Source organism: Lissotriton vulgaris, chromosome 6, assembly GCF_964263255.1.
Source record: "Lissotriton vulgaris chromosome 6, aLisVul1.2, whole genome shotgun sequence".
Taxonomy (NCBI): domain Eukaryota; kingdom Metazoa; phylum Chordata; class Amphibia; order Caudata; family Salamandridae; genus Lissotriton; species Lissotriton vulgaris.
The window spans coordinates 1389579755-1389598218 of NC_141694.1; the positions used below are offsets into that span (position 1 = coordinate 1389579755).

Here is an 18464-nt window from a genome sequence, read left to right on the forward strand (position 1 = left end):
GAAGAGGAGGACACCAACTGACTTTGCCCTAGCCCTACCGGCCTGTCCCTAGGGATTTCCAGTGTGTCCAGCAGTCCCCCAGAACCCGGAGGATGTGCCCTACCTTCCTCAACTAGACTTTCTCCTGTGAGCACGGGATTTGCTTACTCACAGACTTTGGCTCTGGCCAAATCCGCAAATCTGAAAGAGACACGTTAGTGATAGATTCCTTACCTTAGAATATCCCCAGGCGTCAGACTGGATCCGGAAGTTTTTGCATAGCAGAACCCTTGCGCGTCGGCAGGCGTCGTCTGCGGCTCCGCGTCCGTCGTCGGCGTTGTGGGCTCCGTGATGACGTCGGAGTACTTAGACGCAACCTCCGCGTGCTGACGTCAGTTCTTAGACACAGCTTTTTCGCGCCAAAAACACAGAGCCATGTCAAAAACCAACACTGGTGCCATTGAAACTAGGGCCCTGAAAGGGGATGACCTTAACCCTAGATATCGGTTCGCTGAACGGGGAGGATGGGTAGGTCGGTAAGGAATCTATCACTAATTAATGTCTCTTACAGATATATCGTTACACAAGTAGTAACTTGTGCCTCTGAAAGAGACACGTTAGTGATAGATTCCTTACCTTAGAATAGATACCCCAGCAATACCAACCCCGGTGGTGGGTCTGCGAAGCAATAATCACACCAGAAAGTCCCGGAGGACGGAACGGCTAAAGAAGCCATCCCTCCGGACTTGGCTGTCCAGGCAGTAGTGTCTTGCGAACGTGTGCAGCGAGGCCCACGTAGCTGCCTGACAAATGTCCTGCAAGGGGACTCCTCGGCCCAGGGCAGTAGTAGTCGCCGTGGCCTGAGTGGAATGGGCCCTCAGCCCAACAGGAGGTTCCTTTTTAGCCAAAGAGTAGCACGCTTGGATGCACAACATGATCCACCGAGAGATGGTCCGTTTGTGCACCGCCCGTCCTTTCTTAGCGCCCACGTAACCAACAAAGAGTTGGTCATCCTCTATCCTCCATGGATAACATTGGGCCTCAGCACTCTGCTCCTGGTGGACCTAGTGCAGCTGATGGTGCTATCTGAAAGAAACATGTAGTGATAGATCCCTTACCTTCGAATTACCCCCAGGCGTCCGACTGGATCCGGAAAGTTTTTGTCTACAGTACCCCTGCGCGTCAGGAAGATGGCGTCGTGCGGCTCCACGTCCGTCGTCTTGATCGCCGGAATGATGTTGCGACAGCTACTTAGACTCCTCCGCACTCACACGCTGACGTCAGTTCTTTTTTACCGTGCCAGCAAGCGCAGATCCAGAAAGAGTAAGCACACCCCAGTCACTTTTTGACTGAGTTTTTTTGAGGCCATTTGTCTCCATTCTTTTGAGACGATCTACTCGTGGTGCGTAGGGATGCCTGGCTTTAAGAACTGTGGGGACTTTCTCTGCATGATGTCGGTGATGGACCCAGACAGCGTGTGTCTCTACTGCCTGGGGCGTGACCACAACTCCAAGTCCTGCCCCAACTGCCGGGCCATGGCACCGAACACTTTGCAGGAGCAGTCCCGAAAGTTGCTGGAAGTCCTGCCGTCGGCTCCTCGCCGCTCAAGGTCCTGTGGGAGTTTGAGGGACCGGTCGCGGAGCAGTCACCATCGTTACTCTGGGTCAGGTAAGTCGAAGCATTCCAACAAGTTGAAGAAGCGTCGTCGCTCTTCAACTTCCCCTCGTGTGTCGCATCTGAGGGTGTGGGTGGTGCCAAACCTGCGACTCCGGCGGAGCCTGCGACGTCGCCGCCAGCCTAACCGCCCTTTCTGAGTCCGTCGGAAACGCCTGCTCAGGTGCAAGATCTTCTTGCTGCCGAGGCTGGACTTGTTGGGCCATCTCGCCCCGCCAGTGCGCCTAAGGTCCCCGACGGCTTCGGTCCCGGAGCCCCAGGACCCCCATGGATCCGGGCTCTGATCCTGGGCGACACTGGTTGACCTCATAACACCTCCACCGATGTCGACTCCCTCCTCCGGCACCACCTCTGACGTGGTCTGGTGCTACCTCTGACGTCGGCCCCAGTTTCAGGCCCGCCCCGGCTACGGTGCCGGATCGGCGTCAATCAATGCCGATTTCAAGGCAAATGGGGCCTATTTACCCATATGTCCGTCCTCATTATTTTCAGCCGGTTTCGGGAGGACTGGCAGGGGTCTGAGGGCACTCTCACACAACAGTGTGACTATGATCCGGACTGGGCTGAGGACTTGGGGATGCCAGTGATTGACACCTCACCTGACTTTGGCATGCTGTCTCCTCCTACGGAAGAGGGAGCCAGGTACGCAGTGGTGTTGCTTAGGGTGGGTGAGGCCCTCCACCTCGAACTCCCTACAGTGTCTGTCAGGACTAACCTCCTGACAGAAGTGCTTCAGCCGGCGGCAACCTCTTCGAAGCCCTTGCTGCCTTTTAATGACGCACTTTTGGGCACTTGGTCCAGACCCAATACAGGGCCTCTTGTGGACAGGAAAGTGGCCCGACGCCATCGCCCGGCTCCGGGCGACCCCCTCTTTCTTGCCCAATACCCCACTCCTGAGATCTTGGTTGTACAAGCCTCTGCTTCCCAGAGCTTGTTACCTTCCGCAACTCCGGATAGGGAATCCAAGAAGCTGGGGCAGCTTGGCAAGAAGCTGTTTTCATCTGCCAGCTTAGGGCTGTCGTTGGTGAACACTGCATGCCTCTTGGGCCGTTATTCCCACTCTATGAGGGACATGGTTGCGCAGGTGCTGCCCAATTGTCCGGAGGAGGCACCGACAGTACTCTCCCAAGCTATAGCAGCTGGGAGACACCAGCTAAGTTCACCATTCTTTGTGGACTTGACATCGCCGACTCGCTGGGCAGGGCGATTTCCACGACGGTGGCGCTTCGGCGCCAGGCCTGGCTGAGGACAACTGGCTTCAGGGGATGTCCCGAATACTCTGGACATGCCCTTTGATGGCATTCGCCTTTTCTGCAGATAGTGCCTTGGAGCGCTTTAAGGACTCGTAGGCTACGCCAAGTCCTTGAGCCTGTTGGCCTCTCGCCTTCCTCCGCCGTCTTCTTTTTGCTCCTTTCGTGGTCACGGAAGGGGTGCCCCAACATGTTCCTTTCAGAGCCACAGGCCTGCGCAACAACAACATAAGTGCAGCCGAGGATGTGGGAACCTCTGATGCATTTCTGGGGGCCAGCTGGCGGGTCAGTCCACTTCCACCCCACAGCATCCACTTCCAAGCCTTCCTAGTACGAACTTTCAGGCCCATCAGACGCCAGTGGGCGGCAGGATTCGCCATCATCTCTGCCACTGGCATAGCATCACCTCGAACAGGCGGGTGTTGTAAATAGTACGAAGGTGCTACTCCCTCCCCTTTGAGACTACCCCTCCAACCATGCCACCTCAATACCACCACATGTCGGGGGACCATCTTGCGTTTTTTCAGCAGAAAGTCACAGCCCCTTGGCCAAGGGGGCCATCTAGCGTGTTCCTGGGCCAGAAGTAGGTTGTGGTTGTTATTCCCACTACTTTCTGGTCCCCAAGACAGACAAGGGCCTGCGTCCTATCTTGGACCTCCGGGACATCAACCGCTTACTCTGGAAGGAGAAGTTAAAGATGTTGACGCTAGCTCAGGTCTTGTCTGCCCTAGAGACTGGATGGTAGTGATTAACTTGCAGGACGTATATTTTCATATCCCCGTCCTGCCGCCCACCAGCGTTACCTGCGGTTCACGGTAGGCCACAAGCACTTCAAGTTTACAGTGCTCCTCCTTTTCAGCCTTGCCAGCGCCCCCTGGGTGTTCACAAAAGGGATGCCGGTGGTCGCAGCTCATCTGTGCAGATCAGGGGTTCCAGTCTTCCACTATCTTGACGACTGGTTGTTAAAGGCGGGCTCTCCCCAGTCAGTCTTTTCCCACCTCCAGACTACGGCCGACCTCCTGCAGTTGCTGGCGTTCTCTATCAATGTGCCGAAGTCGCACCAAATTCCCTCTCAGAAGCTCCTCTTCATTGGAACGGGGTTCAGGACTCAGTGCAGTTTCAGGTTTATGGTTTATCCTCCCGAGCAGCTGGTCTGGGATATTCAGGCTACGATTCTGATCTTTCAGCCTCTATCCCGGGTTTCAGTAAAGATGACCCTCCGGCTCCTGGGCCTGATGGCCTCCTCCATGTGGATCATGCCAGATGGCATATGCGGGCTCTGCAGTGGGACCTGAAGTTCCATTTGGCACATATCAGGGCAACCTGTCCGATCACATCCAGATCTCGGAGGGCACTGCACAACAATTGCAGTGGTGGCTTACGAAACGCGATTGGGTCATTGGCCAATCCCTCTTCCTTGCCAATCCAGAGCACATAGTTGTAACAGACGCGTCCCTCCTGGAATGTGGCGGCCACATGGAAGAGGTGGAGATCAGGGGCCTCTGGTCTACGGCGGAGTCCGGTCTCCACATCAACCTTCTGCAGCTTCAGGCGATCCGGCTTGCACTGTAAGTATTCCTTCCCTCTGTCCGGGTAAGAGTGGTGTAAGTGTTCACTGACTACACCGCCATGTGGTACTGCAACAAGCAGGGTGGGGTGGGGTCGTGGACCCTATGTCAGGAGGCTCTGTGCCTCTGGACTTGGCTGGAACACCAGGGCGTTTCCCTGGTAGGTAAACCCCTGGCAGGTACTCTGAAAGCCAGGGAGGATGAACTCAGCCGCCGGTGCATGATGCATCACGAATGGCGTCTGAACTCGGACGTGGCGCATGGTCTCTTTCAGCAGTGGGGAGAGCCTTGGTTAGATCTAATCGCCATGGAAGAGAACGCGCAATGTCATCAGTTTTGCAGGTTGGAATTTCCAAGGAGGTACTTGCTAGGTGACGCTTTTTGTCGCGAGTGGAGTTGCGTTCTACTATACGCCTTTCCGCCTATACCACTTCTACCCAGAGTGCTGAAGAACATCAAGCGCGACCGGGCCAAAGTCATTCTTGTGGCTCCAGACTGTGCTCAAAGAGTATGGTATCCCGATCTACTCAGCATGGCCATCGATTTCACCCGATTCGACTGCCTCTTTGGGAGGATCTTCTGTCGCAGCACCAGGGAACGGTCCTCCACCTGAACCTATCCAGCCTCTACCTCCTTGCGTGGAGATTGAGCGGCAGCAGTTGACGTCTTTTGACCTTCCTCCCGAAGTTTGTAATATAATCTTGGCGGCCCTCCGCTAAGAAGGTATATGCCTGCAGGTGCAATAAGTTTGTAGCATGGTGCACAGCAAAGGCTGTGGATCCCTTTTCTGCCCCTCTTTCAGAGGTTCTTCTATTCTTACTTTCTTTGGCCCAGCAGGGCTCTGCTCTGGGGACTATCAAGGGCACTCTCGGCCATTTCAGCCTTTTTACGGCTCCCAGATCAGCCTTCCCTTTTTAAGTCCCCTGTTGTAAGTAGATTCTTAAAAGGCATTACTACTCTTTTTCCTTCTGTTCCCTTCATAATGCCTCAGTGGGACTTGAACCTGGTTCTGACATAGCTGATGTATACTCCCTTTGAGCCACTTCACAACTGTCCTCTTCATCTTAATCTTCTCACTTTAAAGACTGCTTTCCTGGTTGCAATCACCTCTGTCAGAAGAGTGAGTGAGCTCCAGGCTCTTTCTTCTAAATCTCCTTTTCTCTCTCTCCATCCGGACAAAGTTGTTCTAAGGCCTTGTCCATGTTTTCTGCCAAAGGATGTCCCTGCCTTTCACATTGGGCAGACCATCACTTTTCCCACTTTCTTTCTGCCTCCGCATCCCTCGAAAGAGGAAGAGAGGCTCCACCGTTTGGACCCAAAATGTGCGCTCTCATTCTACCTGAACCGCACTCAACATTTCCGGGTGGATGACAAGCTCTTTGTTGGCTACATGGACACTAAGAAAGGTCGGGCCATGCACAAGCGAACCATCTCTCGGTGGGTCGTTCTGTGCATAAAGGCTTGTTATTCTTTGGCTAAAAAGGAGCCTCCATTGAGGCTACACGCCCATTCTATCAGGGTGACGGCAGCCACTACTGCTTTGGGACGGGGAGTTCCCTTGCATGACATCTGTCAGGCAGCTATGTGTGCCTTGCTGCACATGTTTACCAAGCATTACTGCCTGGACAACTAAGTCCGTAGAGACTTCTTCTTTGACTGTTCTGTTCTCCTGGATTTTCTGGTGTGATATTGGTTCACAGTCCCACCACCGGGGTTGGTATTGCTGGGGTATCTATTCTAAGTTAAGGGATCTATCACTACATGTTTCTTTCAGATGCACAAGTTACTTAACTTCGGTAACGATATATCTGTAAGAAACATTATTAGTGATAGATTCATTACCGCCGCACCCATCCTCCCCGTTCTGTGAAGTGATTTCTAGGGTTAAGGTCATCCCTTTCAGGGCCCTAGTTTTAAGGCACCCGTGGTCAGTATTTTGCATGGCTCTGCGTTCCTGGCGCGGAAAATCGTGTACAGAACTGACGTCCCCGCGCGATGGAGGCGTCTTAAGTATCTTCCACGACGTCATCCCGGCGATCACAACGCCTACGACAGACGCGGAGCTGCTCGATGCCACTTTCAGATGCACAGGGGTACTGCTTACGAAAACTTTCCAGAGTCAGTCTGACGCCTAGGTGTAATTCTAAGGTAAGGGATCTATCAGTACTAATGTTTCTTACAGATATATTGTTACCGAAGGTAAGTAACTTGTGCTTTAGAGTGCATCCTTGACCCTTGTAAAACACTTGTTCTAACCCCAGCAACCCAACTCCCAAAACCAAGTACTTACCTGTAAACCGATAGCTTCATTTCCTCCCATAGGATAGCATTGACTGCTTTTCTGTAAAAAGGTTTGACGTGTGGAGTTGAAAATTCTATGAAAAATTATCCAAGTGCATTTTGATAACAAATTGCATTACTCACCTTTATCCAGTAAATGTCCCAGTGTGGTATCTAGGTATACCACACTGAGTAAGAAAAGTAATCTGAACAGTAATGTTTGAGTCATGTGAGCTGTAGATCTCATGCTTTGCATACTCCTGCCATCTAATGTTTGGTCCGGGTGTTTGCAAGTTGTTTTTCTTCAAAGAAGCCTTTCCAGTCATGAGGTAGGTGACTCCTCCTTTCTGTGATAGTGCACATGGGCATGGATTCAATTGTTGTTGTTTTTTCCTGCCAATGAGTTCAGACGTGAATTGCCGTGTTCCGGTTCGAAACAATTTCTCGGGTTCCCCTTGGTGCACAATCCATTTAAACTCAACAGTATTGTTTTCAATTGCGTATTCACTTTTCTCCACGCATCGTTTCAAATACAAAAAACTCTTTTCGATCTGGAAACTCGTGGAAGGCCGTCTGGCCTACCGGTGTCGGTCCACCTCGCAGTCGATGGAATGGACTCCCTTTAAATGCTGCCCTCGGTGCCACGCAATGTGGGTGCTAGGAATTATCCGATCTGGTTATTGCCCGGAGCTTACCAATATTCCTCCAAATATAATTCTTGTTCCCACAAAATGTCACTGGATCATATACACCTCCTCAAACAGAAGGTTGTCTCTCCTTTTAAAGGGAGCCATAGAGCCAGCACCACTACAATATCAAGGGTCGGGTGTATACTCCCTGTACTTTCTAATTCCCAAAAAGGACAGCTCTCTGACCCATTTTAGACCTCGGAGTTAAATCACTACATAAAATCCGATCATATTCACATGGTGACACTACAACAAGTGCTCCCACTTCTACAGCAAGGCAACTTTGTCTACTGTAGACTTTAGACGCATTTTTCCACGTTCCAATACATCCCGCTCATTGCAAATATCTCAGATTTGTGGTTTGGGGCAGCATTACCAGTTCCAAGTGCTCCCATTCTGAGTCACCACTGCTCCCAGAGCATTTACCAAATCCCTGGCAGTAGTTGCTGCTCACCTGCGAAGACCACACATTCATGTCGTCCCGTACTTGGACAACTGGCTCATCAAAGCCGGCAATTACATAAAGTGTCTCCAACACACTCACATAACACTACAGTTGCTGCACCAACTGGGGTTTACAGTCAATGTGTGAAAGTCTCATCTCCAACCTTCCAACACACAAACCTATCTAGGAGCCACTTTAGATACTGAAAAAGCTCTGGCTTTTCCCAGTGCAGCCAGAATTGGCAATATTCAGGCTCTAGTCGCTCAGTTTCAGCCCACCCACTCACTACCAGCTTGAGTGTATATGCAACTGCTGGGAATGATGGCCTCTTGCATCATCATGATTGGGACCCATGCAAGGATTCATATGCTTCCCCTCCAGGAATGCTTAGCGAGTCAGTGGAACCAGTCACATGGTCATTTGACTGATCTATTTAGACTGATCTAGAGTTCGCAGACTGCTGCACCCATCGCTCTCTGCAGTGGTGGAACCCACAAAATTTATCAAAAGGGCGGCCCTTCATAGACCTTGTTCCACACAGTACTAACAGCAGACTCGTTGCTCACTGGTTGGGGAGCTCATCTCCTGAAACACGCAATTCAAACCTTGTGGAGTCAAAATCAAAAGGCTCTCCACATAAATCATCTAGAGCTGCTAGCAGTGTTTCTAGTACTCAAAGCTTTTCAAGTTCACCTTCTAGACAAAGCTGTCCTAGTCCTCACCGACAACATGACAGCTATGTACTATATACAACACGCATTGGCATAGCCAATAGGTCTCGCCTTTGGCGCCTTACAAGTGTTTAACCATGCAGCATATTATCATGGATGCTGTGATGCTTGGGATTGAATAACTATATAATTACCAAACAATGGGTCATACAGTCTGATTAAGGAATACGTGCTTGCCTGTGCCACCTGCTTCTTTCTTGGTGGCATTTGGTAAGTAAAAGCAACGAGGGGAGGGGCTGAGGGAGGGTATATTGAAAGCAACTAAGGGAGGGAACTAAAAGCAAAGTTGAGAGGAAGAGGGAAATTGAAAGTAGCAATGGGCGGAGGTCGGGGATTATGAAACAATGATGGGAGGGTGGGAAGGGTTTAAATCATGGTTCCCAAAACTGTTTTCAGCCTGCAGTCGATCACACCTGCATCAGGGCAACCTTGTGATTGGCAGATAGTGCATTACAATTAGCGCAAGGTATATACTATTAACAAAGACGGATGCAATGCAACATATACACTTTTAAAATGTTGTGGGCCACTTATGGAAATCCTTATATGGAACAGCCCCAACCAAGTGTTGATATTTATCTACAGCGAATGGAATCAATATTGTGTTGGTGCTCGCAAAATCCATTTATACTGCACCCATTAGCACACACAAATGCAGTTAACTGTACAACACTTATGAGATATTAGATTTTAGCATACAGTCAAATTATTGCACTTATCTGTATATTATCAAAACTATGACATTGAGAGGGTACATGTGCTGCACTATAAAAATATGCGGGTAATATAAAAGGATCATAATCAAATTAAATTAAAACAAGTAAATGTGAGTTACAAACCATAAAGCCAATGGTAAGCAATGAGCAGAAGGAATTCTTAGGGTCATTTTCTGAATGTCCTCAAGATGGTCTTACCAAACCAGACAGCTGTTCTGTCTGGTAGGCTTTTACCTAAAAAAGGTGTGGAATACAGAAGTGGAATAAAAGGGTGAAAGAAACCGCGATGGAGATGAGAGAAAAGAGATAAGTGAGTCAGAGGGAGTGAAGAGAATGATGTACTGAGAAGCAAAAACCCCAAAAGCAGGCAACAAAAAGCTTAGTCGCATATGGAATCTTAACACAGTCCATACACGATTAAAGGGTCCATCTTTTCAACCAATTCATAAATGTGAACTGCAATTTTTCTCATGGAAAATCGCTTTCCTCATTGCAATTACTTCACTGAGGAGAGTGGGTGCGCTGCTGGCACTAACCATAGAAGAACTTTTTTCCAGCTTCACAAAGACAAAGGGGTCCTTTGTACCAACCCTAAATTTCTACCTTAAGTAGTATCTGCCTTTCATATCAATCAATCGGTTGAGTTACCTGTGTTCTTTCCTCAACCAGATTCCATGGCAGAACATGCTCTACACACTTTAGATGTTAGAAGAGCTTTGTTCTTTTACATAAAAAGAACAAAACCATTTCATGAGACAAACAACTTTGTTGTGTTTGCTCCACCTCACAAAGGCAATCCTATATTCAAATAAGGTATTGCTAGATGGATTGTTAAATGGATTCCATGTTATACCAAAGCAAAGAGAACTTTAACAATTCCCCCTAGAGCACATTCCACTCTCAAATTAGGGGCTACTATGGCTTTCTTAAATAACATTCCCATAGTTGACATTTGTTAAGCTACAAGATGGTTTATACCACACATATTCACCAAACACTATTGTGTAGATATGTAAGCCACTGCTTTGGGAGAATACTGCTGTATAGTCTATGCAAAGCATGGGATCTACAGTTCACATGCCTTGAACGGATAATGATACTTGTCCAGTAAGCATCTGTTCTTGGCATGTAGAGCTGTAGATTCACATGCGCCCACCCGCCTCCCAGGGTACCTATACCTGTTGCAGTTCCTTCGTATCTTCTATACATACGCATGGTCATCTCTAGTCTACCTTTACTAACTCAGTTCTCACCCTCTGCGTGAAAACAATCTAACAATTGAGTTGATGCTCATGCGCACTATCACCGAACGGAGGAGTCACCTACCTTGTGACTGGAAAGATTTCTTTGAAGAAAAACAACTTGCAAACATCATGTTCCAACACTAGATGGCAGGAGTTTGCAAAGCTTGTGAATCTCCAGCTCTACATGCCAAGAACAGATGCCTACTGGGTAAGTAACATTATCCTTCAACTGTTTATGAAAAAGTGACTTACTTTGCAAGGTACTACTACACTTAACTTGATTCTAGAAATAAAATACAACTAAATGTTTTTATACAAAACAAATTGGTCAGAGTTCAGTCTTTGAATGTGTGAAATCATTTCTTGCCCGAGAGTGTGTAAAATAAATGCTTAACACTACCCTTTGATAAAGCCTTACTCCTCACTCACATTACCACAAAGAGAGCAATGTATTATCTACTTTTACCTCTGCCTACCTTTGGGGATCCACTGGACTCTGTGAACGCTGTACCTTACTTTGGGATAGTATATACACAGCCAGCTTCCTCCACTCATTTATAACACAAGTAGCCAAGAATACACATGTGTGTTACAACTGTCACTTTGTATAGTCAAAGCTAAATGTGCCCAAATCTGATTTTAGAACTGCTGTTCAAGCCTTGGTTTTTTCCCCACTTGCATTACACCAATGTCCTGCTTCCTGACTGCACACAAGAGTGTCCAGGTTACAGCAGACCTGGGAAATTCGATCACTTTTTAAGCACTATGATAGACCTGTGTTGTTTCATGTGAACTCCATTAGTCCCTCCCCAGCTCTCTTAATCTCCATTAATCGTAGATATGATGCTTTGGAGAACCGCAAAAGCTAAAAATATTCCAAAGGGGCACAGTGGGAATTGCCATTTAGGGGGTGGGATGATTAAGGCATCTATAGGGCTACTCCTTGTGTGAGTTTAAGGGTGACAAAACAATGAAAGTAGGCCACAATGTAGAGAGAGATGTTCAGTTCATGCAGTGAATAATTCTCTTAGACTCCAATGGATTTCATGCTTGGCACCTAGCATGTGAAGGACAGCTGTTTAATATCATACACAAGCAAAACTAAGCCGTTCCCTTTTAGTTTAAAAGGTGTGTGCCATTGACCTAAAATGCTTGGTGTCTGTAGAGTCAGATTTGAGATGCAAATAATGTAGTATGGGTTTGTGTTATTTAAATATAGGACAATGAAGAGCACATCTAAAGCTGTAATTCTTCCATTTGTTAAATAGTCGGCTAATCCTGTTTTGCAATAAATTTAGTCTGATGCATTCAATAAATGCTCCTCAACATGTCACTACAGTAGGTATCATGTATGTGTAACTGGTGGAGTCATCTTTTAAGAAATCAAAAAAGGACTACCTCCAACACTGAATAAAGTGTTAACACAGGTTACCCCAGCCCTTGTACAGGTTGAAAACGGCCTACAAAGTGATAGCAGGCTGTATCGATTTTACACCTAAGGAGATACTTGGACTTTCTAATTGTTGGGATCTAGGTTTGAGTACTGGCCATAAGTGAAATGTTACATTCATTTCTGTGATGCTGTAGTTCACATTACATGACAAGAGTAGATTGAAAAGCCGTCCTGCTGAAAACAGATTAGTTGACCCAAATGAGCACTGGTTACATAATATTTAAAAAAAATTATGAAGAAAGAGTGGTTATGCACGTTCTCAAAAATATTTACCACTGTTTGATTTTTTTACAGGGAAGTTTAGTTGGCCTGGTGGATTATCCGGACGATGACGATGATGAGGAGGAAGACACATCTCCAAGGAAAAGGCCACGCCTTGGGTCATAAAAAGTGGAAAAAATCTTTTGTGGATTCTATTTCAGATTTAACTGTTCAGTGAGCTTAGTCTGAATCGGATAGCTTGCTTCCTTGTATGAAAGTGCAAGGAGTAGCAAAAAAAACCTCTGTGTGCGAGAAGGGTGTTAGTCTTCTGAACACCAAGCTACAAGACACTGCATTCCCTTCTAGCCTCTTAAGAGTTTGCCAATCGGACTGTCCAACCGTGGGCTGGCAATGAAGACCTGAAGGATTGCTTAACTGCAAAGCAAGTCTTAGATTCAGGGAGGGTTTCCAGAGGAAGTATGTCAGTAATAGCATTTTTAATGTCGCAGGGCTACCCCAAATGCATCGCAGTTCTAACTGTTAAACTTTGGATTGCATTCCCAGTGATCTTAACTCTGCAATGGTGCTGTCCCTGTGGGTTTTAATAAGTTGCCTCTTTTTAAAACTAAAGGGAGAAATAATATTCTTCTGTAAAGGTTTTAAATAAAATATTGGGACCATTATTTAAGTGCAAGTAAAAATGAAATTATTGGAGGGAGAAAACACTGCATCATCGTGCATGTTGAGTTTTATATATATAAAAAATCATTTTACAGTGTTTTAATAAAACCGAGCTGGAAGATTGTAAACATCTTTTTCTGTACTTCACTTCAAACATATCAGTGTCAAGGATCACTTGCTTCCAACTACCTGTTCATTGACTAGTGCCTCTGTTGCGGCTCTGCTGTACCACAAGCAGTGCTCAACGTTTGGAGAAGGTTTCCGTTTTGTTATTGAGGTAGTTGAGCAAAGTGTATTTGACACCAGTTGAGATTCAGTGTTTCCGAACTTGAAGTACATGATTTACATGGTTATTAAAAACACTAACAAGAGAACACAAATAGTGCGGTTTTAATTATACCCGAAAATAGTTTTGGAGCAGAATGGAGTAGTTCATCAGTTTGTATCCTTCCCGTGCACATGAACCATATCTTCTGGAGGATGTAATGTGCAAACTACTTTTAATACAAAACAAAATGAAAAAAAGCACATTCCATGATTGTAAATGAATTGCAAACAAAAAATAAATATATTTAGTTGAGGCAAACAGTTCTGAGAACTTTTCTTTTCAAAAAGCATCAGATATTAAAATGGTAGTTCTAACTTGCACAATATGTGAACATGCTGGAGTACGAAATTCCCAACACTTATGTGTTGATAATTAAACTGGTCTATTCTTTCTTAGGTTTCGGTTTCCATTATCTCATTCATTTTAATTTTGTCTAAGATGTGATAATTGTTTTTAGCACAAATATAAATTAATGTTTGCGACGTGTGGCTGTACATACCCCTGCTGTGCATACTCCTGCCATCTAGTTTTGGGCCTGAATGTGTGCAAGTTGTTTTTCTTAAATGAAGTCTTTCAATTCACAAGGTACTGCAGCGACTCCTCTTAGCAATAACGTGCATTGTCATCGACTCCATTGTTGGATTTACTATCCGCCGTCTGATTCAGGTATTTGCTTCTGTGCTCCGGGTCAACATTGTTACAGTGCTCGTTTTGGTTCACATGGTTCTTTCCTTCTGTCACTATTGTACTTGGATCGCGTCTCCCCTACTTTCTGTCTCGGATGCCTGGGTTTCTGATTACTTCACTCGAGCAGGGTCTGGGTAGACCATGGCTCCTCTCGGGCCTCACCCATTGGGGCTTACTCTCATCCCTCCATCGTGCTGTGACAACACCCCAGACTTTTCGGTTCTGATGGCATCAAGAGAGAACAATACCCACAACTGTTGGCTACGGATGAAGAGGCTTTCTCCCCTGGAGAAAGTTCTGGCTCCAACCTAGAGATAAGGATCTTCCATCAGCTCAGCAGTCTGTGAGATATGGCCCCCTTTCACCCTCGACACTGCACTCATCCCGAGTAGTCTTCAGCCAAACGGCACTCAGCCACTCTGCAACACCAGAGACTGACTTTCAAACTGCCATTGCCTTTGGGCCATGGTAGTCCTCGACATATCGCTTCGGATGACCTGCCCAGTTCTGGCTCAGCAGAAGCCTTCGAGACCAGCTGCTTTGGCACCAATTGAGACTTTGCCTCTGAAACCACAGGCACCACCTAAGTCGGAGACTTCGGTGTCAACCAGCAAGTCTGACACTGACGCATTGGGGACTATTCTCCATAAGATGCAGGAGCAGCTCGACTCAAGACAAACACCTGGTCATCCACCCCCACATCGGTCACATCCTTGCCCACCCTTCGTGCACTGCTGCTCCACCCTCAAAACATCAGCTGTCCTTCGAAGAGGCCTAGAATGTACCAGCAAAACACAGGAATGCGGATAAGACTACTAGCCCTTTACACATGCACCACTATGACCTTGCCCTGTTCTGCAGCTCTTCCTGCCTGCGTATCCAGGGGACCTCTGTAGCATCACACCTCGGGGAGGCGGGTCCTCCACATTGATATGGGTAGCAGGTTAATGACCTATATGAAACTCCCCCCGCAGGGTGACACATGGGACTTATATGATGTAGACCCTCTAGGTGAGACAGACCCAAACCTTTCCCCTGCCCGTTACTCAGGTTGATTCCACATCCTTTCATGAACTCATTGGTAGGACCTTCTCCTTTCATAAGGTGGAACACCACACTGAGCCCTTAGAGAAAGACCATCTTCAAAACCCTCTCATCCACGCACCATTCCACTCTCTACCTCCCAATACTTAAGGGCGTGTTACGTTACACCCACTCCACAACATTTTTAAAGAACCTAACGTGGCTAGGGTTATAACACCTAGAGTGGTTAAAAAATAAAAAGCCTTCCCTTCTGAAACCACCTATATATGCGGTCAGCTCCCACCCAATTCTATGGTAAATACCACTGCCACAAGCGAGCCAACTCCCAGTCCAGCAGTGATGCATTGCTAATTATGTCTGCCTTCTTGCGAGATTTGATGATGCCCACTGGAACGAAATCAGGAAGCTTCTCCAATACCTCCCTGCAGGCCATAGAAAACGTCACGAGATGGTTTCTGAGGGCAAGCTGATCTAAAATGCCTCTTCGCTGTGCTATAGACTCATCCGACACCTCTACCTGAGGAATAAATTCTACCATTGTGCTACGCAGCAAGGTATGGCTCCGTATCTCTGGCTTTAAGCTGAAAGTTCAGCAGAACCTGCTGAACATGCCCTTTGATAGTGAGCTAAAGCAATGGAGGCACTGCAAACACCTGCTCCCCACAGCTTTTTGCCGTACCCCTTACAGTGGAGGTTCAAGAACCACCTCCCCTGAAGCCTCCATATCTTATCAGCGTACCCAGGGCCAGCAGTCCTCTCCCAGGGGTTATTTTAGGGTGTCCTATAGGAGCAGCAATTCCATAAGTAGAGGCAAGAGTAGCTCCCCAAAATGAGCTACACTTGCAACAAAACCGTTATTTGACTCTTCTCCCCCCCCCCCCTCCCCCACCCCAACGTAACACCTGTCATGGGGCACCAACAAGGTTTTTTTCCCACACGACAACCAGTCATCTCAAACCAGTGGGTACTCTATATTATCCAATATGGTTTTGCAGCGTGAATTCTTTTCTGGATTCACCTGCTGTGCATTATTCCGCCATCTAGTGGTTGGGCCTGGAATTGTGCCCCCCCCCCCCCCCCCCCCCCCCGTTTTTGATCGCTGTCCACCACCATTTGGTGCCAGGTACATCACCTGTGTGACATCAGACGGTATCCTGGAGGTAGAAGTGTGTGGTGGCCATCTTCAGATTTGTTTTTCTGCCGTTGGTTCTGGAAGCAAGACCGGAAGCTCCGAAGAAAGTTTAAAATTTCCCCTTAAGACTTTGAAAAAGATGATTGCTGAGGAATTTCATTGTTCATCGACGTCTTAACTGGAGGTAAGAGCAGAGCTTCGGTTTAACACCAGAGGACCACTCCGGTCCAAAAATGGTGAGGTAGGGGTCATGGTAATACCCCCTTCAAGTTCTGCCCCAAGTGCCACCACAAGTACGCTCAACGCGACCCACACGACGTCTGCAACCTTAACCTGCCCAAAGATCATCAGGACAGGGACTGTGAGGCCTGCGCAGCGTTCCTGCCAAAGACGCTGAGGACATGCCGAACTCAAAGGAAGGCCCTCTACGCCACAATGTCGCAGAAAACAAAGAAATCTTCCCTAAGAAACCTAGGGTTCTCTAGCGACGAGTAAGAACATGGAGTACCAGCGGATTCGACGCACGGGGGTCAGACATCGAGATCCTACAAGTGTACTCCGAAAGTCCACACCCAGAAGAAGGTGAGAGACCCTAAAAAGAAGGCGTAGAAGGTAAGACAAAGATCCGCCAGAACCGAAGGGCCACGAGCATAAGGCGCACAAGGCAGCCCCGATGCCGAGCAAAAAGGTGATCGGGGACAGCCGCGATTAAAGGAACCCCACGGAACCCAACCAAAGGTTAATGAGGAGGGAATATCGCAGAAAATAACGAAGCAAAGGGTCGACACTGAACCCGCAAAAAAAGGGGCGCACAACACCGCCAAAGACTACTGTCTACCTTGGGAAGAAACTAAAATCTCCGGCCTACGATGCTTAGGGGGCCCTCTAGGTCGAAAGAAAGACTTGAGGAGGAATTGGCAACGCTCCTACAAAAGAAAAAAGTTTGACGCCTCACTGAAAGATTTTCAAATTCTAAAAACTCCGGCTGCTGAGCTAGAGGACGTAGACGCTGAAGAGGCATAAGACGCAGAGGGAGAAGAAAACTGTATCTTCGACTGCCCTCCAACCCCTGAATCTCGAGGCGAGGAATCCAAGGAATATGGAGACATACCGAAAGAGGAAAACTCGGAAAAGTTTGATGACACGTGGGGTGATCTTGACACCGAGAGCCCAGAAGAAGAAATGTGCAGCTACTCTTCGAAAGCTTCCCCTCCAGATGACATAGCTTTCTATAATGACATTGTAAAGAGGGCAGCAAATCAATTTGGTGTACCCTTCGAGGAAGAAAAAGGGGACACATACTTCTTGCTAGAAACCCTGCCACCAACTACAAAAGGAACACAATACCTTCCTAATGCTGCCTAGTATCCTGGATCAAGTCAAAGAGGCCTTCAAGGAACCAGCCTGAAACAAGGGAGTAATTAACCCCCAGAGTAGAGAAGTGCAAACCCTCCTCAAAGGACCCTAAATATATTGAGGGAAGTGCAGTAACTGACTCAATTATGGTCACCACAGCCAGAAGGAGATGTAATGCAGTCTCCAACACCGGCCCTCCACCAGAAAAAGAAAGTAAGAGTATGGATATGGTGGGGAGAAGGATGGAAAAGGAGGCAGCAACACAGTGGTGTATTGCTTACTCTAATGCCCTATTAAATATATATGGCCACCAGCTGTGGGATAAGATAGAGGAGATTTTGAACAAACTCCCTGAGGGTGACAAGAAGAAGGCAAGATCTATTGTCCAGGAGGGGAAAAATGTGGCAAACACCTGCCTGAAGTCCGCTTTAGGTGCAGCAGATGCAGCTAGTAGCAAGATGTGTACAGGAACCATCCTGAGGAGACATCATTAACCCCTTTCATGCTGGGCCGATTTTCCTCGTGTGCTAGGCTTTTAGAGAATCAATGGCTTTATGACGGCCCCCAGCCGTCATGAGCACACGAGCACCGTGATGCATGATGGATGGGGGCCGTCATCAGCATGGAAGGGGTTAATATGCCTTTTAATGGAGAAGCACTGTTTGGACAGTGAAACAGCAAGGGCAATGGGGGCCCTGCAGCAAAGAGGTTCCTTTCAAACAGGGTGGCTTTAGTACCAGAAATCCCACAGGTAGAGCCACCTTTGGTCAAGGACAACCTATGTCGCAACAAATTCAAGGTCAGAACTGAAGTCAACAAATGCGTAAGTCAAGCTTTCAAGGTTGGCAACAACAGAAGCAGCCTTTCGAGGAAGAGGCAATGGCAAGGGAAGAGGCCAATCCTCTAGAGCAGAGGTTGTAGGAGAGTAGGGTCTTCAATCCTATGATCACCCCAGATTTTTGCTTTTTGCTTCACTGGTTTACGACTTCTCTGGCTGTGGGCCTGC

At 47.5% G+C, this 18464-nt stretch overlaps 1 protein-coding gene across 4 annotated transcripts in view; it reads left to right on the plus strand.

The window, feature by feature from the left end:
• The window catches only part of PPP4R3B (protein phosphatase 4 regulatory subunit 3B), a 381773-nt gene extending 368276 nt beyond the window's left edge, over positions 1-13497 (plus strand). For all 4 annotated transcript variants that reach the window (XM_086927499.1, XM_086927500.1, XM_086927502.1 and 1 more), the window contains exon 16: positions 12324-13497. In XM_086927499.1, coding sequence (XP_086783625.1) covers positions 12324-12416 — 93 coding nt within the window. In that variant the 3' untranslated portion in view covers positions 12417-13497. The remainder of the gene's footprint in view (positions 1-12323) is intronic.
• The last annotated feature ends 4967 nt before the right edge of the window (positions 13498-18464 follow it).